Genomic DNA, 15,251 nt, shown 5'->3' with positions numbered 1-15,251 from the left:
TACAAAAAAGAGAACAGTTTTAAAAGTGAGGAAGAGTCTTCATGAATGAAATGTGTAGTTGGGTAATGGCAGAGGAAAGGGTTGAGAACATAAGCAGCAGCTGAGAAAGGGAAGATTTAAGACACACCAAATTAATTTGCCAAATGTGCTTTCATTGTACAACATTATTCTGAGTTGTGGCACAGTTTACACTTGGAGAAGGCCTTTCTGGTTTTAGTTTTAGTTTAGGGTTTCCTCACAGGACTGAAGTTCCTAGTGGGATATTGCTTCATATAAATGCTAGAGTCCAGCTGCAGAATTAGCAGACAAATGAAAATTGATTGCATGGCAGCATTCCAAGAGGAGCCAAACATGTCAGCACAACAGTTTTATTATGAGTATATTATTTTTAAGTCTGTAAGGATGTTAGGAAAGAAAGACAGCAATCTTAGGCAGGTAAAAATTGAAAGAAAAAATGTTTAATTATCTCACAAAGTTATGCTAGGTTTTGTTTGCACTTTCTGTGCATTAATAATATATGGGAACTGGCCAATATTATTTTACCTATGTGAGTTCGACAAAGATATTGAAGAGTCAGGCAAATCTGTAAAAGAAAAGAGACATACAAAAATTAAAATAAAATTACTGCTCAAAACTCCCCACTTAAATAGAAAATGTTATAAGCAGTGCAGAGGGAAATAAATTGAGAGCTGTATAAAGTACATTAAGCCACTTGTACATGAAATAGAGGCGCAAAAACTAAGTTTTAAGTACAGTAATTTCACGACCATAAGGCGCACCGGACTATAAGGTGCACCCCCCCAGAGTCGGCAAAATTCGCAACTTTGTAGATCAGATAAGGTGCACCGGACTATAAGGTGTGCGTTTTTTTGCAGCGAGGCTCCGCCCCCAGCTCACACTGCACGGTTGCTGGCCAAGGCCGGGCCTCAACCTGGCAGCCATTGGCCCCTGGGCCCGCCTCCACCCGGCAGGGGCGGTGCCGCAAGCCACCGGGCCTCCCTGGACCTGGCAGCCATGGGCCCCCGGGACTGCCTGGACCCGGGAACGGGGGTGCCACAGGCCCCCTGGGCGGCATTCACCCGGTAGCCATGTGCTTCCAGGACTGCCTGGACCCGGCAAGGGGAGTGCCGCGGGCCCCCTGGCCTGCTTTCACCCGGCAGCCATGGGCTCCCGGGACTGCCTGCACCCTGGAATGGGGGTGCCATGGGCCCCCTGGCCCGCATTCACCCAGTAGCCATGGGCCCCCGGGACTGCCTGGACCCGAGAGGGGCGGTGCCGCGGGCCCCCTGGCCTGCCTCCACCCGGCAGGGGCGGTGCCACGGGCCTCCGGGCCTGCCCCCAGCCGGCTGCCGTTAAACTTCCGGCTCCCCCCATGGCTCACAGCTCACACTTCCGGTTTGGCAAATTTCACAACTTTGTACATCAGATAAGGCGCACTGGACTATACGGCGCACTTCCGGGTTCGAGGGAAAATTTTAGTCAAAAGGGTGTGCCTTATAGTCGTGAAATTACTGTAAGTAAGAATATATTTTCAGTGCCTCAAAGAGCAAAAGCTTTAGAATTTAATGTAAAACCAAGCCTGAGTGAGAGTTCAAAAACATAGTTCTAGACATAATAAAAACTAGTAAGAATATTGTTTACATTCTTCAGATAGAAGAGGCTATACACACAAATTATGTGTACAGTAGTTTCACGAATACAAGCCACACGGAGTATAAGCCGCACTTCCGGTGCGTCGACAATGTTGCCGTCTTTGTCAATAAATAAGCCGCACCCCAAATATTAGCCGCACTTTCGTTCGTAGCGAGAATCCGTGCGCAGCTTTCACAAATTGGCCAATTAGTAACAGGATCGTGGCATAGCAGGGTTTGCTGGCTCGGGGCGGGGCCAGGCAGGCTCGGCCCGCTCATGGTTGCCGACGGGGCCGGGTGGCCCAGCTCAGCGCCACGGCTCAGCGGGGCCAGCCGGGTGGTGCTGCCGCCGCTGCCGGGCTCGCTGTCCCTCCTCTCCTGTCAGCACCGCCCCGCTGCCGGGCTCGCTGTCCCTCCTCTCCCGTCAGCACCACCCTGCTGCCGGGCTCGCTGTCCCTCCTCTCCCGTCAGCACCGCCCCGCTGCCGCGTTTGCTCGCCCTGCCGGCAGGGCTGCCGCCGTCGCCGGGCTCACCGGCCCCCCTCTCCCATCAGTACCGCCCCGCTGCCGCATTTGCTCGCCAAGCCGGCAGGGCTGCGGCCGCTGCCGGGCTCGCTGGCCTCCCTCTCCCGTCAGCACCACCCCGCTGCCGCGTTTGCTAGCCCTGCCGGCGGGGCAACCGCCGCCGCCGCTGCCAGGCACGCCGGTCGCCCCGCGCCGCGTTTGCTCGCCTGGCCGGCAGGGCTGCCGCCGCCGCTGCTGCCAGGCATGCCGGTTGCCCCGCGCCGCGTTTGCTCGCCTGGCCGGCAGGGCTGCCGCCGCTGCCGGGCTCACTGGCCTCCCTCTCCCGTCAGCACCGCCCCGCTGCCGCGTTTGCTCGCCAGGCCGGCAGGGCTGCTGCCGCTGCCGGGCTCGCTGGCCGCCCCCTCCCGTCTGCACCGCCACCGCGTTTGCTCGCCCTGGCCGGCACTGCAGGCCCCCGCACCGCCGGGCACCCCCACGCTGCTGGCCCCGATTCTGCTGGGCTTCCCCCGCTGCCAGGCAGCCCCACCCACTGGGCTTCCTGCTTCTGCCATGCTCCCCTGCACTGCTAGCCCCAGTTCTCCCGGGCTCCCCCGCCCTGCTGGCCCGGGCTCTGCCGCCCCCCCTGCCCCGCCCTGCTGGCTCAGGCTCAGCCGCCCGCCCCCCACACTGCTGGCCCCGCCTCTGCCAGGCTTTCCCATCTCAGCCGGGGTCGGCTGGGCTCCAGCTTGGCTTGGGGCTGCCGCGGGCTCTCACTTCCGTGTTGGCAGCTTTTAGAACGTTGCTCATATATTAGCCGCCCCGGAATATTGGCCGCACTTCCGGGTTTCCACCAAAATTTTGGTCAAATTGGTAAGGCTTGTATTCATGAAATTACTGTAATCTTCTGTACTATAGAACTATAATTCTAATAGGTTTAGAAGAAATGCTTCAGGTTTGTGGTTTTAGCTCATTGGGTAATTTGTATTTGGAAAAATCCATGCATTGGGTAGAGACTCTCTCCCCCTTGCTCCTCATTGCCATCATCAGCTGTGATGATGAGCTGCTTCTGCTAGAGTTGCTTCTGCTTTAATTCGGGAATTTTAATACTGAAAGCTTTTAGCACAGACTTCAACATTTGGGACTCCTTGTCCCTGAGGCACTGTCTCTGTGCTTCTACAAATAAACAACTTTACAGCAACCAACAACTGCTCTTGCCTTTTTGAAGACCTAGACCCATAAAAATCTCAACAGTTGGTCATTCATAGATTGGACTCTGTGATCTCAGAGGTCTTTTCCAACCTCACTGATTCTGGGAATGAGCCTCATTTTGCACAGCTTCAGATTTCAAGGAGATAGTCTATATTACCCTACAGTAGATAAAGTGACTTGTTTTTTAATTAAGGGTGAATCTGACATGAAGGTACATAATACTGCCAAAAAATTAAATCAGTAACAAAATTGCATTTCGAAAATAAGCAAAATAACAATGAAATAATGCCACAAGATATTCCAAGAATAAAGTATTTATAAAATCTTTAAAAGGACACGGGTTTTTTGTAGGAGGATTACCTTTAAAAATAAAATCAACAATGATGTGCAAAGATGCTAACCCTCTTTTTGACATTCATACGACCTAAATATCTTCCTGCTGCATGAGCTTTTTGCGTGCTGTTTTGACTAACTCAACGCCTGAGAAATATTTTAGCTTATAATTAAGTTACCAAAGAAAGAAGTGCATTTAACAACTGAAATCAGACTGATATATACTTGCACAGCCCTGGGGAATAGCCTGAAGTTGCGTTAGGGGAGGTATGGGTTGAATATTAAAAAAAGATTCCTCACCCAGAGGGTGGCTGGGCAGGCTCCCCAGGGAACTAATCACAGCACCAGCCTGACAGAGCTCAAGAAGCGTTTGGACAATGCTCTCGGGCACATGGTGTCACTCTTGGGGATAGTGCTGAGCAGGGCCAAGACTTGGACTCCGTGATCCTTGTGGGTCCCTTCGGACTCAGCTTATTCTGTGATTCTGGGAAAGGGCCGACTTCTATGTGCCCCAACAACCCCGGGGCAGCGCTCCGCCCGCAGGTACCACAAGGCGGACCCCCCCGGGCTATCAGCCCCGCCAGGGACACCGAGCCTGGCCCCACTAGTTCTCCCATGCGGGTGATATGCCGCCAGAGCACGGGACACGGTAGCTCCCCTGGGCAGAGCCGTCTTCAGCTCCTGAGCCACCCCGATCTCCCTCCGCTGCGCGAGCCGAGGGCACATACCCCAAGCCCCTTCCCGGCCGTTCCCACTCACCTCTCACGCCGGCAGCCATAGTCACTCCAACCCCAGCAACTCCCGCCTGCCGCTCCAAAATGGCGGCGCCTTTGAATTTGGCGCTCAGCGGCGCGGGCCCGCTATTTACCTCCGTGCCCACCTCCCCCGCTATTGGCCAGGAGCATGGGAGCGCGCCGGAAAGGGAGGGGCGGGCTGGCCGCGTCCCGCCCGGAAGCGCGCCCGGTAGCCATGAGCAAGAGGAATCAGGTCTCCTACGTGCGGCCAGCCGAGCCCGCCTTCCTCAGCCGCTTCAAGCGGCGGGTCGGGTATCGGGAGGGCCCCACGGTGGACACCAAGGTAAACGCCCTGGCCCGCGGTGGGAAGGGGCAGCGCCCCCTCCCTGGCGCTTCCCGAGCCTTGATGCCCGCCCGTCCCCGCCCCCTGCCTTCTCGCGTGGCGGGCGGTGGGGAAGCAGCGTTCCAGGGTTTTGTAATGCAAGGGGGAGCCTTAGTTACTCACACAGAACTAACTGAAATCGTCTGTGTAAGTTGGTTTTGCTCCTATGTTGGCCTCTCGCACAGCTGCTGTGGTGGCATTGCAGAGCAGCTGCTTCGGTTCCTGAGTGCCCGAGAGGACTGTCGGGGCACGGGGGGGGCAGCGGTGATGTCCCAGCTTGAACCGGACTTTTAAAAGCCCAGCGCGGTGGATGAGGGGGGCGGTGTGGAAGAAGCATTCTAAAAGTACGCTAGAAAAGTTAGTTGGAAAAGAGTTGACGTGGGTTCGAATTGAAAGAGGGGAAATTTATTTAGATATATGGAAGAAAATCCTTGACTGAGGGTGGTGAGACAGGTTGCCTAGGTTCATTGTGGATGCCTCATCCCTGGAACTGCTCAAGGCCAGGTTGGATGGGACTCAGCGACCTGGCCTAGTGGAAGGTGTCCTTGTCCACGGCAAGGGGGTTGGAACTGGATGATCTTTAAGGTCCTTCCCAACCCAAAACATCTTGAGGTAGGTCCGTGGTCATGAACGGCGTTATGAAAGGCAGGGCAGAGACAGTAGGTCTGAGGCAGCTTGTTGGAAGGCGGCCTTTCCTTGAGGCACAGATTTTTTCTGCTTCCCATGTGATTTTGCATGTTTTTCCCTCTAAAGTTGGGTTTTACAAGATATATTCAGTAGATATAGGTAATATTGTCTATACTTTTCCCTACAAAATAAAGTTTCCGGGTTCTCTAATATTTCCAAACTTCAGGTTGCTGCTCAGAGGTTTCCATGACAGAATGTTTAATTAAAAAAAAAAAATTAAAAAAAATACCCCAATTGATTCTCCTGTCCCAGTGCACAAGTTTGAGAGAGTCGAAACAGGAGTATGATCTTCCTTGTGTCAGTGCTGCTTACAGTGATTTGCTTGGCCAGGTTTAATAATCCAGCCACCATGGACCCACATTTCCCTTTGTGCTGTTTTCAGTACAGCTAGAAATTTCAAATTTGGACCCATACATTTAAAGCTTTTGTTATTGTTGCATAGCAGACAATGCCTGCACAGACAAGATGGTGAAGAAAAGCAATTAATTTCTTGCTTTCCAGGTTCCTGCTGTTGTGGTCTCTAATTGATGGAGCCCGTACTCCCATCCTGGTGGCATGCCGTGTCTCAGTGATAGAATTGGAGTGTCCTCTGGACAGCGTGTGTTGGAGGGCCTGGCACTGGCAGCTGTGCCAAGTCTCCTCAATAACCCTCTGCAAACGTGAAACCAAACTGAATTGGCCCACGACTGGACTGATGATCAGAATAGCTTTTATTTCTGTCTTGTCCAGAGAGAGCAGCTTCCACTCGTGGATGATGACAGTGACAATGGCAGTGACAAGGAAGATGAGCAGCCTCAGGTGGTGACACTGAAGAAAGGGGACTTGACTGCAGAAGAAGCAATGAAAATTAAACAGCAAATCAAAGAGGCCTTAAAGTCAAAAGAATCAGGTGAATTTCAAATTACTGATTTCTTACTTCGTGTAGTCAAAGAGAAACCCACAAAAGCAGGCCTGATACTTGCTCAGCTTTCTACTGTTTAATACTACTTTTGATAAGAACTGATTTTTTCACCTAAATAATTTGCACTTGTGGATCGTAATCTCAAGTCATTAAGTAGCTATTCAGGCTATCTGGCTTTCTATAATGGTGTAGTTCTGTGCTTCTTGGCTGTGACTATCCTCCCTCTAAATGCTCCCTAAAATTAATATTTTTTTTGTTATATTATTCCAGTGCACAGTCTTTTGACATCATCTGTGATAATTTTTGAACTCATTGACTAGGTCAGTCAAATTTGACAGTGGAGTGGATATTTAAAAGGTAATTGTATGAGTTCCTGAAAGAGAGTGTCAGGGCAGAGGGATTTGCGTCTGTGCTGTGGTGGAAAGAATTGCAGATGTGTGTTTTGGGAACATGTTCACTTAGCTGACTGCTCCATGTGATTACTTGCTTAAAGTCAACCCCAGTATGTGTTGTGTCTTTAAAATATATTAAGCAAGATACACAGATGATACACTAGTGCCAAAAACCAGCAAGGTCCAGAAAAAAAGTGTTTCTCTGCCACAAAGAATTACACAGAGTGGAAAGATGGAAGTGACGTGGGAGGGGCTGCTGCAGTTTGACAATAACTATGAGAAACTACAGGTAATGGATACAGTTATGTTAAGAATTTCTCTCACTATTCATCATTCAGTTATGATTGACATAAGTGCTTTGAGCATCCAGAAACTTCAGTCATCACACAGGGTGTGATGAAATGTAGCTTTACCTTTTGCTGATAGAAGACTTGACAGATATGAATGTAGCAACTGTTGTCTCTAGTGGAAATGTCTTGACAATTAAGAATATAGGAACTGGCACCTCACAAGTATAAAATAGAAAGGTGAATCATAGAAACTGGACATCTTCTGTGGTTAGCAATTATGGCTATTTACAAAAGCTGCTAATTGAATTTAGAGCACACTGTGAGGCCTTGCACATGGCTGTGAATATGACACCCTTAGCTTCTCTCTGTCTGCCGTTTGGATTTGAGAATTCAGGTTCATGCTGTCTCTGTGTAGATGTATGTGTTAAAATTCAAATGGTATAAATGGAGAAGTCAGTAACAGAAATGGGAGAAAATATGTTGAGACTCCTACTATATTTTTTGAAAAGCAGATTGATGAGAAATCTTAATTTTTAATAACATAGGTTACCTTGAAACTCAATAAACTATGTCCTGTTTTCTGCAGGTAGATATGTATTTATTAAGTCTAAGTAGGTATATGACCTAAAACTCCTCTGAGAATATATGCTCGCTTTGGGCTCACTTCCTTGTGTCTTGTTATTGAAGTTGGTGTCTCAGTTTCTAAAGTCATCACAAAATTTCTTTTCACCCTCCTAGTATTGGAAGAAGTTTCAACTTAGTGGCAAGAAATGTCATGGTTCTTTCTGAGCATTGGCTTTCTTTTCATATAAGCAACTTGAACTTTGAGTGATCACAGTAGGAGGAAAAATGATTTTGTAAGGCTGGGCAAAAAGAAGTAGTTGTCCATGAGAATCTATTGAGGTGGAGTCCATGCTGTGAAAAAAGTCCAAAAGAGCTACCAAGCTGAATACACAGTGTGAAATGGAAGTGTATTTGAACAGAGTGGCTAAGACTGAACTTACTTGGTGGAAAAAGGCATTCCTAAGACATAATTGTAAGTAGTGAGGATGGCAGTATTGAGTCCCTGTAGGACTTTGTCACCTCTGCTTATCCCTTCAGTAATAACTTGCATTTGGAGGAAAAAAATCCACAGAAGTAGGTAGCAGGGATGTTGGGGACTACTGCCCACTGTTCTGCGTTATTGTGTTGACTACTATTCATTCATCTGCCTTTGCAGTTAATATGAAGTCTTCGTGTCCTTTTATGGCTTATGGGAATAAACAGGGTAAGTGCTGCTGTGTTCCTCTGCTATGGAGAGAACCCAGTGTGAAATTTTCAGTGATGGGAGGAGTGTTTGACTGCTACAATTGCTGAAGGCTTTTTTGCGTTTTCGGCCATTTTTGCACTGCCAGTCTAACCTCTAGATATAAATGTTGATTTCAAGTCTGAGGCAGGTATTTAGACAGCTGTTTACTTCCAGTTTAATAAAGAGAGTTTTGAGTAACATGTGAATTTCTTTTATTTTTTAGTTTTCAATTCAGAAAATGGGAAATATAAACAAAGTTTGGTGAAAGCATGACTTGGTTGAATTTCATGTTGCTTTGATTTTAATCCCAGACTTTAAAGTCAAACTAGACCTTAGTATACAGTCCCAAATCAGATCATCAGTGAAATTACATGAAGCTAAAAAGGTAACAATAATGTTAATTTCCCAACTGATAATCTTCCTTTCCAGCATGCAGCAATGTTGAGCACTTTGATAGATTCTGAGAAACATGCTACTAACTATCTGTTGTGGTTGCAGTTTTTCAGAACGTTGGAAGTACTCAGTTTGAGGTTCTGCCCTCTTCTCTTTTATACTTGTGGTGATTGTCTTCATTTGAAGGATCTTGTCTTCAGGTTTAGGATTGTGATATTCCTCTAGAATTTTCTCATTGTTTACGTACTTTCTCCTTGATTTTCTTCTATAACTAGGCTTTACATGGCTACAGTTTTTGTTTGTTTTTGTTTTATTTATTTTTAATTTTAGACACCAGATGTTCCGATGACTTGCATTTTCTTTTATAGATGAGTAACACTTTTGCATTAATTTGGTAAAACCAGTTGATTAATGTCCTAGCTGCACTTAGTTGCCTCCTAAGGCAGAACAAATCTTTGCTTTCCTGTTGGATTTTGAAGGTAGAGTCACAGGGATCTTTTTTATTTAGGACCAAACCTTTCTTATATGAGGACATGCCCATCTATATTGAAATATTTTTCTCCATATTTCTCCAAGCAGAGACTCCGGCTTTTTAAAAAGAAGTAGTTTGTTTATCCACAGTGATTTTGCTTAATGTTTTATGCATAATTTTAAAAATTGTCACTGTTGGTTCAGAGACAAAGAAAAATGGTCTTATGAAAAATTAAGTTTGCACAAAAGAAAATATGTGAATTACTGCAAGATAGTAGATAGTTTATCCCAGCATTTGTTACAGTCTATGAAATAGATTTTTTTTTCCCCTACTGCTTTTCTACTTATGTGGCCTCTGGGACACTCTGAGATACGCATATGATCAAATTTGGCAAAAGGTGTCCTTTCTTGTTCAAAGCCTTATAATATTTTTCTTATTTCATTTTGTGTGCTGAGTTCTGGGGAAGGACAGGAGAGGGAAGAGACAAGGAGAATACAGTCCTTGGTGTCTTGGCTATTGGGAGCCTTTTCTGAATAGGCACAGGCTGTTCTGATTTAAGCAGATGTTATATCAGATACGTCTCACAGAGATAATGCTATTCTTCATCATATGTGAAACAGCAGGGACCTAAATCAAAGCTAACTTAGCAGTATTTAAGTAAGGAAAACTTTCCCAAGTGTTCTCATAAACAGTTGAGACTGACTACAGAGCAAGAGTGGCCTTCTCATCTTCAAACCACCAGTGTGCTGAATTCCTGGAGTAAATGTTTCCAAAGGCATGCATAGAGAATGGATGGCCAGAAAGCACTGGAAGGAGCATCTGAAATGGCTGACCTGAACTTCTAACCTTAGAAACCATTAAGAAAAATTTCCAGATTGTTGTAATTTTTTTTCTTAACTTTCTGTCTTTGAATAGACATATATAGGCTTCACTGTTCCTCCTGTTGTTCCTGACAATTTAGTGGTATTTGTGTTTCCTGTTGTTGCCTCATTGACCCATCTGGACAGAAACTGCTGAAAAGTGGTGCTGCTGACTACACAAATGACTACTAAATAAAAAAACCCTCTAAACTGGAGAGCAGTATTTCTTTTTCAGACCGTCATTTCTACTTTTATTGTAATATGTAACTTGAAATTAAAAGAAAAGAAGAAATTTCTGACTTTGTGACTTCTTAAATTGATGTCACTTGTGAAATGAGTTTTCAGCTCAACATCTGACTGCTCATGTTGGTCAACCAGCGTAAAAGTTTGTGATCCAGGTAAATAGCAGCAATGACTAAGAACAGTGGGAATTTGAACTGCTAGTGTAGTTTTTGACTCATTTGTCAGAAGTGGATTTAATTATTTCTGCTGTTCTACTTTTATGTATTTTACTTTGTGATTTTCAGTGTGCTTACCAGAAATCCTGTTTTCCATAATGTGTAATACTAACAGAGTCTTTTATTAGGACTCTGTTTTAAAAATTACCAACACTGAGATTGTTTCTTTAGTATTTTTGGGTTTTTTTGCATTGCTTAATACAAGTCAGTTTTTTGTGGGTCTTTGATGCAAACAAAAAAGAGAGCTGACACATAAGAACCTGATAAAATTACAAAGGATAAAATGAATTCTTTCTACCAACTGGAAAAGACAATCTTAACAAATCAACACAAAACTCTTGAACTGCTATATCAAATTCTTTCAAAAAGTGTAGTCTGTCCTCACTTCACATGTAGGTAAGGTAAAGCTAGGCCTACTGAATTTCCTCATTTACTTCATTCTTTGTCAAGCACTGTCAACACAATGCTCTCTGAAGCTGGCCTGGGCTTCCTGCTGAATGGAATGCCCTTGAGCATATAATGAAATTTAGACAGTGTTTAACCAGGCCAAGAGCTAAAATAATTTCCTTTGATGCAGAATGACCTGCAAATAGTATTGTAGCCCTGGAGGTCAGAGCTGAGCTAGTTGCCATTTTGGTGGAGTTTCTGAGCTTTGCTGTTGGTGCCCTTAGTTTACTGCATGTTTAAATTCATATTGCAAGGGTACTTACCAGTTTCTCCATCTGGTTGGCAAAACAAAATTATTCTGTGCAGTTCACAATGTGAGTAGCAGGACAGTTGCAAATAAAATTAAAATTTCTGTTCTCTGTTTTTCCATGGGGTACAAATACATCACTGTTTATCTGTTTTCTTTTATAGATATGCTCTGAATTACACTTTTAAGGAGTTAGGTTTTAAAATTTACCACTCTAAGAAAATGCAGTAATCTGTTTGTTTAGGAGTGTCCACTGGGGAGTTGATTATTTTGCTCCTCATGCTTACCCAGTAGCTGGTTGTGTCATTTCCACAGCAGTATGGCTATGTACGTAACCACACATAAGGGAGGTTTTCCTTATAGATGGATTTTTTCATAATTTGGCTTATGTTATGCCTCAGATTTTATTTAAATTAGAAGATCTGTGTTTCCAAATAAACACTGTAGTTATGCAACAATTAGTAAGGGGAATAATTTGCTACTAAACTTCTTAGCCAAAAATGGAGGCCCAGCTTCTGAGAAAAATGATACACAGTGTATTCTGATTGATTAGGTGTGATATGCTTTCAGGAGTTCTGTTTCCCTCCTGAAGTTTACTGTATTCACTTCCTAAACTTCGGTATCACATGTACAGCATCTAAACACCTAAACTGTCTGTGCAGAGTTCACAATGGATCCGTTGAGAACTGTGTTTTTCATATCTACTGTTTATTATTGGTGCTAATTCCTTGTAACTGTAATGCTTTTCTAATGTGCCAAGACTGAAGTATTTTCCCCCAAACCAGGTTAGTTATTTTCTGCATAGTAGTATTTTCTCATAAACTGGTGTAGAATCATAGAATCGAGGAATTGTTTGGTTTAGAAAAGATACTAGGATCCATGGAGCCCCACTTACTAACCTTGTTTAGCTTTGCTGCCACTGAACCATGTCCTCAAGCGCCATGTGTTCTTTGAACACTGCAAGGGATGGTGTTTCCACTACTTCCTTGGACAACTTGTTCCAATGCCTAACCACTCTCAAAGTGAAGAAATTTTTCCTGATATCCAATCTAAATTTTCCCACATGGCCATTTCTTGTCCTGTTGCTTATTGGGAGAAGAGACTGATGCCTATTTCACTACAACCTCCTTTCAGGCAATTGCAGAGAGAGAGATGAGGTCTCCCCTGAGCTCCTTTTCTCCAGACTGAACAACCCTGGGTGTCTCAGCTGCTTCTCAATAAGACTTGTACTCCAGCTCATCACCATATGCACCTTTTGGAAATATGCATTCCATAGAAGCCATTGAAAGAATTGGTGCCTAGATTTTCCAGCTAGGTTTCTTATTTAAGCGAGTCTCTGAAACTTAAGGCATTCTAAGTGAAATTTCCCACTGAAATGGATGTCTTCATTTGTACCACACAACCATTAAGATACCAGATGTATTAGTTGTATTGTTTTGAGAATGCACTGAAGAGTTTCAACTAGTGCTCTGTAGATAACACTGAAATGTTAAGCCTTCTGCTTTAGTGCTGATACACTGAGGAAAGAATTTGTGCTAAAGAGAGTACTTATTTATTGGTTATAATTAAATAGCACATAATCTTGTCAAACACATTTCTCTTGAGTAATGAATTTCACAAAAGTAATTTAGGAAAAATATCTTGCACAGAAGCTATGGCTCCTTAACATTTGTCACATTTACATTATAAAAGTTGCAAACTACTGCAGCATGAACCTTTGTGTCTGATTCATGACTTTACAATTGTACTTTATCTTCCAGAAATACTGCCCTGATGCTGTTACTTATGCAGCAGCTCCACCTGATAATCATGGAAGGGGCTTTTCCTGTTATCTGCTCCTCTACATGTACTAGAACAAAATTAGTCAGTTGGAATAGTTGGGTGATTTTGCAGGTACAGAAAAACCCTGAACTCTCATCCATTATGATAATAAACAGGAGGTTTATTACCACATGATCTTTTCAGCTGTTTTAGCAAGACAGAATGTATTAGGGAAAAAAGTTTTTCTTGTATATGTGCCATTTTGTTATTTAAAGAGATGGCATAATTCTGAAATAAGTGCATTTTATAAATATTGAAGCAGAATGAGAGCATCCTATGAAATTGCCCAGTCCATTTTGGTAAGTGGATGTGAATGGAATGTGTAGGAAAAGCTCTACTGTTCACAGGCTCTTCTAAGTTAGATCTCTGGTTAGTGAAACCCTATTTCTAATGGGAATTGGAGGAGGATTGTCTTCAAGGGCTGGCTGCCTTGGAGCAGGTGTGTGTACATGAAGGGCATTCGTTGATACAGAGTTTATCACCAAAAAGTACGTACATGTTCATGATTCTTGTATTCTCTCAGGGACCTCACTGAACTTGGATCAAGGTCATGGTGTTCAGGATAATAGTGAAGGTTTGTATGTGTTTGTGAACATGTGCACATGAGTTCTGATTTTATTCTCTTTATTATAGATGATGAACCAGAACCTGCTGATGGAAAAATTGTGTTCAGGAAACCAGCCAAACGTTCATCAGAGAAATGTTTGGACTTCAATGTAAGTTCAAGTAAGAAGATGAAAGAAGCAAAGAAAACTAAGAGGGAAGCAACTACTTCTCAGAGTACAGCTAAGCAAGTAAAAAACAGCAGTCTTCTCTCATTTGATGATGAGGAAAATGATGATTAGGGGTTGTATTTTTTTATATTTTACTTGGCCTCTAGAGACCTAAATAACATTGAGGGCTTGCATAGAAATTGAAGCATGGTACCTGAGTCTTCTCTTACTTTGTTATAATCCAGCTAGAGAAGTATAGTATGAAATTAGCAAGAGGTAAGTCTTTGCAGTTTGTTGGAACTGTATGTCATGTCTTTATTTCAAAAGAGAACCATGTATGTTAAAGCTATTTGAGGTCACAAATAAGTAGCAAAATATACCTGTATATATTCAGCTTACAAATTTTCAATCCATTTTAAAATGCCCTCTATGTCTAAAATGTATTTCCTCTACATTGAATAGCCTTAGTTGACAGTTTTGTGATTTTTATCTGTTATTATTGACATTCAAGAGAGACACTTTACTGCTGTGAAACAGAGACTGAAGTTTTCTGTCTTGTAGCTTAAAAAAAGTTTGCACGACCTTTGCATTTGCGATTTGCGAGTTAACTCTTTGCAGAGCCTTGCAGTAAATGAGGCTGCTGTTGCTAAAGTCATGTAGTCTTGATCCTTTGGTGAATGCAGTATAAGAAACATCAAATTCAATGGAATTGGTTGTGATAGCATGGTGTAAAGATTTTGATTCTAGTTGATGGTATCAACTCATGCAAAATAAGTCTAAACCATTGGAGATTGTGTGCTTTGGTTTTGACATTGATGAGCTCAGTGTTTTTGTGGTGTTTTGGGTTTTTTTTTTAATTACAGTAATTTCACGATTACAAACTGCACATGATTATAAGCCGCAGGTCTGGGTGTCGGCAATGTTTAGGTCTTTGTCTGTATATAAGCTGCACCAGATTATTAGCCGCACTTTCGTTCACAGCGAGGATCCGTGTGCAACTTTCACAAAATTGCCAATAGTAACAGAATCGCGTGATCACGGGGTTTACTGGCTCGGCCCCGACGAGACGACTGCCAGGGAGCGGCCCCGGCCCCACTCGCCGCTGCCGCTGGGAAGAGGGAGAGGGGTGTGCCCAGCTGGTGCCACCGGGAAGAGGGCAAGGGGCGTGCCCAGCCGGTGCCACTGCCGCACACCCTGGGGCTGAGCGGTGCTGCCACGCCCCCCAGGGCCGGGCAGCGCTGCCGCTGCGCCACCACTGCCCTGCCACCCGGGGCCGGGCGGGCTCCGGCTCAGCTCGGGGCTGCTGCTGGCTCGGACTTCTGGGTTGGGAAATTTCCAAAATTTGTTCATATATAAGCCGGTCCTGATTATAAGCCGCACTTCCGGTTTGGGAGAAAAATTTTAGTCAAAATGGTGCGGCTTATAATCGTGAAATTACTGTATATTAGTTCCAGTTGGCTACTTATGTGTTCATAATTATTTGGGATCGC

The 15,251-nt window shown here is 44.4% G+C and overlaps 2 protein-coding genes across 11 annotated transcripts in view; one reads left to right on the top strand and one right to left on the bottom strand.

Annotated features, from left to right (window-relative positions):
* Window positions 1–4,539, bottom strand: part of KIF15 (kinesin family member 15) — a 45,461-nt gene extending 40,922 nt beyond the window's left edge. The window contains exons 1-2 of the mRNA XM_033078082.1: window positions 4,436–4,539; window positions 544–583 (exon numbers count right to left, since the gene is read on the bottom strand). Coding sequence (XP_032933973.1) covers window positions 544–583; window positions 4,436–4,454 — 59 coding nt within the window. The 5' untranslated portion in view covers window positions 4,455–4,539. The remainder of the gene's footprint in view (window positions 1–543; window positions 584–4,435) is intronic.
* Window positions 4,540–4,609: 70 nt separating this feature from the next.
* Window positions 4,610–15,251, top strand: part of KIAA1143 (KIAA1143 ortholog) — a 129,937-nt gene continuing 119,295 nt past the window's right edge. For 8 of the 10 annotated variants that reach the window (XR_004419930.2, XM_033078167.1, XM_033078160.2 and 5 more), the window contains exons 1-4: window positions 4,610–4,753; window positions 6,209–6,368; window positions 8,282–8,329; window positions 13,682–13,764. Coding sequence is in view for 9 of the 10 variants with exons in the window: in XM_033078167.1 (XP_032934058.1) it covers window positions 4,646–4,753; window positions 6,209–6,368; window positions 8,282–8,329; window positions 13,682–13,764 (399 nt within the window). In the remaining variant the exon portion in view is untranslated. Of the gene's footprint in view, window positions 4,754–6,208; window positions 6,369–8,281; window positions 8,330–13,681; window positions 14,665–15,251 lie in introns of those variants that run through there. The other 2 variants (XM_033078093.1, XM_033078101.1) reach the window with 2 other exon arrangements.

The sequence above is a fragment of the Catharus ustulatus genome, chromosome 1, assembly GCF_009819885.2.
Source record: "Catharus ustulatus isolate bCatUst1 chromosome 1, bCatUst1.pri.v2, whole genome shotgun sequence".
Taxonomy (NCBI): Eukaryota; Metazoa; Chordata; class Aves; order Passeriformes; family Turdidae; genus Catharus; species Catharus ustulatus.
Note: the sequence above shows the minus strand (reverse complement) of the source record. Positions and strands in the feature narration are given on the sequence as shown.